Raw genomic sequence first — 5,826 nt, forward strand, 5'->3', positions numbered from 1 at the left:
TGCCCGGTGAGATGAACATCTTGAGGAAGGAGGGAGTAATCGATCTCAAGAGCCTCGAGTATTTGCTTGACCGCGATGATCAGCTCGGTTCTCCTGAGACTCTTCACTGCAAACTTTTGGAAGTTCATCGTGTGCTGGAAGAGCAGATTCATTTTCAGTTTGTTCACATTCTCAATCGCTCTCACCATCAACAGGGCTTCTGGATACCAATTATGTGGGTTCTGTACCAAGTATCTGACCAAGATAAAAAAAAATGAATACACAGTGAGTGAGTGAGTGAGTGATCACTAGAGGGTTTTTGTTTCGCCTGATACTTACTCTGTGATTTTTTCCTTGAGAGTGGCGATTTTCGCGGCTGGTGTTGAGAATGCTATGGATAATTCTACATAGTCTCCCATATCTGGACTTCTATAGAAATTGCTTATTGGTTTAGATATTAAAACCGCATTTGGATAGAACACTTTCTCGTTGTCAATCTTGAGGAACACGGTTGTTAAAAGATGTATTTCTTCAACCAGCAACTTCAAAAAAAAAAAAACAAAGCAATGGATTAGATGTTTTAAATGAGTTAATAGTGAGCAAAAAAAAAATTGTCAAAGTTACTTACCATAACACCTTCAACAACGCAACGGTCACCGACATCATAAGGGTGCATCACAAACACAAACACAAAGGATTCAAAGATATTCTTGCAAGTGCTTCCAATCATGAAAGCAAGACCCACGAATTGTGTGGAGAAGACCACCAAAAACTTGGTCGTTGCTATATCAAGAAGTATCAACCAAATGATGAATGTGGCAACGGTCAAGATTCCAATTATAAGTTTGTCGACCTGCTTAACCGCTGTTTTTGTGTCATCCAATGAATGTCCTAGAGCTTTCCGACTAGTGTAAACTTTAATCTGTCCAAAAAAATGGGCAACAAATTCTTACACATTTATCTTCTCCAAAATAAAGCATGGACACAAATGCTTACCACCCATTCTGTAAAAGCTTTGCGTGTGATTTTTCCGGTCTCGGCACCTTCAATCAAAGGAAGTACAAGTTCTACCTCTTCCTTTATCATGAACCTCAACATGTCATCTTCCTCTATGTAACTGAAAAGAACCAGTATATATATAATTAAGATGCAAGCTAGAATAAAAGCAGAGTATTTTGTGATGAGTACTCACTTGTGGTTCGGCCGAGCAACATTGTTGAAGATATCATAAGCAACAGCCACAGCCTCCATCTCATTAGTTATTTCTTTATCAGTTTTCTTTCTCTTATTGTTACACTCATCTAAAGTGTTAGATATCGTTGAGAGACCCGAAGATCCCACGGCTTCAATCAAAACTCGCATTGTCAAAGCAGAGACCTTCTCTTGTTTCATCCTGTGAACTTTTCCCATATCAAGCACTTTCTTCTCTCTCACCGTTCCATCCTCGGTGCTCGTGAAGCTAAGGTGGCCCGTGCTTGGCTCGCGCCCAAGTCTCTCAGCTTCTTCTATAAGTGGAGGTCCCGAGAGGCTCTGAAGAACGTATTGGTGGAAGATTGACTCTTGAATTCTCTCAAAGAAGTTTCTGACGTTGAACTTTGAAGCGAGCACTTTCAAGGCTAACGTCTTCAACAAGAAAAGAATTGATCCGATGAGAAGGGAAACAATAGTCCAAGTAATAAGGTCGAGAAACTTCTTGGTGTTACGAGAGTGTTTATGGTCTTCTTCGAACAAAACAACCCAAGCAACCAGAACCAAGCTGAACCAAATGAAGACTTGAACATTCTTCTTCAAACCATGCACAAAGTACAACACTTTCTTCCGTAAGAGGTAGTTCCTTTCTATTATGAACACAGCTAAATGCATTAACCAATTTGTTACGAACATGCCGCTCAGCGTCACCATCACAAATACACACCATCTCCAGACTTGTAAACCCAAAATGCAATGCTTGTTCACCTTATCAACGGTTAAACTAACAACCAAAGTGCATAATATGGCCACGAACACTGCCAGTTCAAGAAGAGCCATAGGTTTCATTCCACCAGGCTTCACTCGGTATAGCATAACCTTTTCGTAGATTTCATCGTTTTCATCGACTTCCTCCTCATCAACTTTACTCAGTTCTGCTGCGTCCACACTACTATTCTTGCTGAAAGTCCTTGAAAATGAATGTTCCCTAGGGGTTCCACCATTTTCTTCTAGTATAGTCTTATCGAATTGAAAAGACTCTTGTCTCCCAAACCTTGAATTAGGCTTGGAGTAAGTTGACCTCGAAAGAGATCTCCTTGGAGCTAGACCTTCATTGTTAGAAATGCTTAACGGCTTTGGTTTCCTAGTTCTTGTATCTGAATCTGTTGTAGCATCTACCATGGAAGAAGGAGATGCTGATGCATCCTCTTTCTTTGAAACATTGATAACAACTTCTTCTCTGTTGCTACTTCTCCTCTCTGCCATCCCTAAACTCACCTTCAACCAATAAGTTCGTCTAGCTTTTTGAAAAATAAAAATTCTGAAAGCTAAGATCTTAAACCTTAAACCCTAAACCAAATACAAAGCTATTACAGAGATATGCAAAGAATCAAGATACATCATTCGTTCTTACTTAAATGAGTATTTAACTACTCAAAACATTTATTAATACTGTCCAAAAACATATATGCATACTTCTTTCAAAAATATAGAAAACCAACAGTGCCAAGAGTTAGATAGAGCTTACTAATAACTGATATCAACTATAAAGAAGCAACAAACGCACGACTTTAGCCAGGGGAGCAAGAAAGTGCCAATGCTAGTATGCTACAAGAGATTTTAGTTGATGACTACCAAAAAACAAACACGAACAGTTTAAAAAGAAGTGTCGATAGAGCAGAACAGAGCAGGCATGGAACTTTATATCCTTTTGTTGTGGACATAAAAAAACAATTTTTTCAGGTATTGTAAAGGAAGAAAAAGGAAAAAGAAAAAGAAGAATGAGTAGAAGATGGTACAAGAACCCAAGCAAGGAATGATCTTAAAACTTTAGTCCAAAAGAATTCCAAAGTAATAGAAACAATCAAACAAATAGGCCTTTCCCATTAAATAATAATGTAGTATCTGTGCTTTTAATTTTAAACTAGATTAGGACCCACAGTACACCGCCGGACAAAATTATTTATAACTAAAATATTTAAATTATCAGTTATATTTGTTGGTTAAATATGTTATAATTATATAATAATTGTTAAATAAACCATATAAAACCACAATATAATTTATTTTTTACATAATATTTATTTAATCAATTTAATTAGATATGTCTATTCTCTCATACCGGCAGTGTTAACAAAATAATGAAATGATGCTTTATCTCTGTAACACTGAATTAATGATATTTTTTAATTTATATAAATATCGATAAAACTCGTCCCGCTATATAACCCCATCCCGAGATTTTAACTCACACTATATCATCTTAATTTTAATATTTATTGTGTATCTACGGTATAATATTTATCATATTTAACTTTTTAAAAATTTTAAATATTTTTCATATTTAACCTTTTAAAATCTTTAAAATAAAGAACCGGAATAAACCAAATAAAAGTTTTTAAAGTTTGAATGCCTGATAAATCAAGCTTGCTACTCATTTGTATTCAGAATCATTTTGATTTTTTTTATAGATGACTCTTAACCATTGCCCAATTTTTTTAGACGATGTGGAATTAGTGTACCCGTATTTTTTTATTCATATATTGAGTAATATATGTCATTTTTTAAAATTTTGTATTACATCATATGCAGGAAAAAATTACAATTTTTATTAACTAATGTATTATAGAATAATTTAAGATAATTTAAATATAAATTCAAATAAAAAAATGAAAGAAAATCATATATTTATATTTGAATGAGGTAGAAAGATTTCCTTATTTTTTAAAAACTTACCTATAATTAATTTTGAAGTTTTGGTAACTAATATTAAAGTTAATGCATTAAATGTAAAAACTTTCCAAAAAGTATTTTTGAGCAAAAACTGCTACAAAAATACTAGTATAGATAAGATGTCTCAAATTTATGCATTAAAAGAAAAGAATTAAAAAAAAAACAAAGAATCAATGGTCATCTTATTTATTTATGGGTATGTTGGCATTTTAATACGTTTTCAAAACTTAATTATCAAACTAGTACAGTCACTATTTATAATTGGCAAAATAGGTGAGAGAGTGTTTGTGTGTGAGTGTGTGTGAGATAGGAGAGTTGTGTAGGACCCATTTGTGAGATATTTAAATTAGGATAATTATTTAAATAGTTGTTAATATAATCTTTTTTGGAAAACTTTTCAGATACAAAAAAAATCTATATTTTTTTCTTTATAATTTGATATGCATTTTGTTTAATAATTTTTAAATATATTCTATACATCTTTTTTACCCGTACACTTTATTAAGTGTACGGATGTTTGTACACATTATTAAGTGTACGGACTGTACACTGATTAAGTGTACGGATGTCTGTACACCTTATTAAATGTACGGGTATCTGCATATCTTATTCAGTGTACAGATGTCTCTATACATTATTAAGTGTATAGATGTAATAATGTGTACAGACCGTACACTTACTAATGTGTACAGACATCCGTACACTTTATTAAGTGTACGGGTAAAAAAGATGTATAGAATATATTTAAAAATTATTAAACAAAATGCATATCAAATTATAAAGAAAAAATATAGATTTTTTTTGTATCTGAAAAGTTTTCCAAAAAAAGATTATATTAACAACTATTTAAATAATTATCCTAATTTTTCAATCTCACAAATGGGTCCTACATAACTCTCCTATCTCACACACACTCACACACAAACACTCTCTCACCTATTTTGCCAATTATAAATAGTGACGGTACTAGTTTGATAATTAAGTTTTGAAAACGTACTAAAATGCTTAATATCCCTTTATTTATTTACATCAATCGATGGGAATTTTGTTCGGAAAGACCGGCCTTATGTGACAACTACTCCGGAACCTGAGAGCTGACATGGGAGAAAAGACCACCTCTTACTCGAGCACATTTAGCAAGGCTACCAACAGGGACGTTATTGATTTGATGAATAACATGAATCGAAAAAATCAGAAAAAGAAGATCTAAGAGCATACCTCAAATGATACATACATCTCCCTTGGTTGGTGGTGGTTCCTTAGTCAACAACACTCAACAGTCAACACTCAGAAGCTTCTGTTATGGGTTTATTTTTGATCCAAATTAATGGGCCTTCAAACGACCCATTATCAGCCCACTAATTTACTGTACTACCGGACTTTGAGTTGAGTTGACTGTTGTTCAGTGAGAATCAACCGTCGCCGAGTTGGATTGGGAAAGAAAGCCAAAAAAAAAAAAAAACATGGCGACTTGGATAACGTTACATCCTCCGAATTCATCTTATTTACGCCTCGTGCCATCACCGTCATCATCATCATCACCGTCGCCGGCTTCATCCACGTCCCGTCGAAGTAACTGTTGTCTCTTTAAGCCAGTTCGATGCGTTCCACTTCAGCAACAACAAGAGCCCCAGCTCGTCGAGCAGTCGCAGCAGGTACCAGCAAACAAATATGTCTATGAATTTGAAATCGAATTCGTCTGTAATTTTCGAAATTGAGGAGTTTTTTTTTTTTTTAACGCTGAAGGGTGATTTCGATGGAGCTGTGATATTGTGTGATGATTGCAACGGGAAAGGATGGTTGCTTTGTGATTTCTGTCAAGGTCAGAAAACAAATGTGAAATCTGAGAACAATCGTATCTATCGACGATGCCCAACTTGTAAAGCTGTAAGTAACTTAGCAAGTTTTTTTTTTTTTTTTTTTTTT

At 34.3% G+C, this 5,826-nt stretch overlaps 1 protein-coding gene across 1 annotated transcript; it reads right to left on the minus strand.

Moving 5' to 3' along the window:
• On the minus strand, nucleotides 315-2,433 carry LOC104713890 (mechanosensitive ion channel protein 9-like). Its single transcript, XM_019230099.1, has 4 exons — nucleotides 1,172-2,433; nucleotides 976-1,096; nucleotides 608-901; nucleotides 315-521 (listed from the first exon to the last, which is right to left on the minus strand). Exons 1-4 carry the CDS (start codon nucleotides 2,431-2,433, stop codon nucleotides 315-317), a joined length of 1,884 nt encoding a protein of 627 aa, XP_019085644.1.

Source organism: Camelina sativa, chromosome 9, assembly GCF_000633955.1.
Source record: "Camelina sativa cultivar DH55 chromosome 9, Cs, whole genome shotgun sequence".
Classification (NCBI taxonomy): domain Eukaryota; kingdom Viridiplantae; phylum Streptophyta; class Magnoliopsida; order Brassicales; family Brassicaceae; genus Camelina; species Camelina sativa.

Bases quoted from the DNA above. Each gene is read 5' to 3' on its own strand.
- LOC104713890 (XM_019230099.1), bottom strand. From the start codon at position 2,433: ATGGCAGAGAGGAGAAGTAGCAACAGAGAAGAAGTTGTTATCAATGTT. The intron at 1,097-1,171 runs GTGAGTACTCAT...GGTTCTTTTCAG, and splicing joins GTTGCTCGGCCGAACCACAA to TTACATAGAGGAAGATGACA. The intron at 522-607 runs GTAAGTAACTTT...TTTTTTTTGAAG, and splicing joins GCGTTGTTGAAGGTGTTATG to TTGCTGGTTGAAGAAATACA.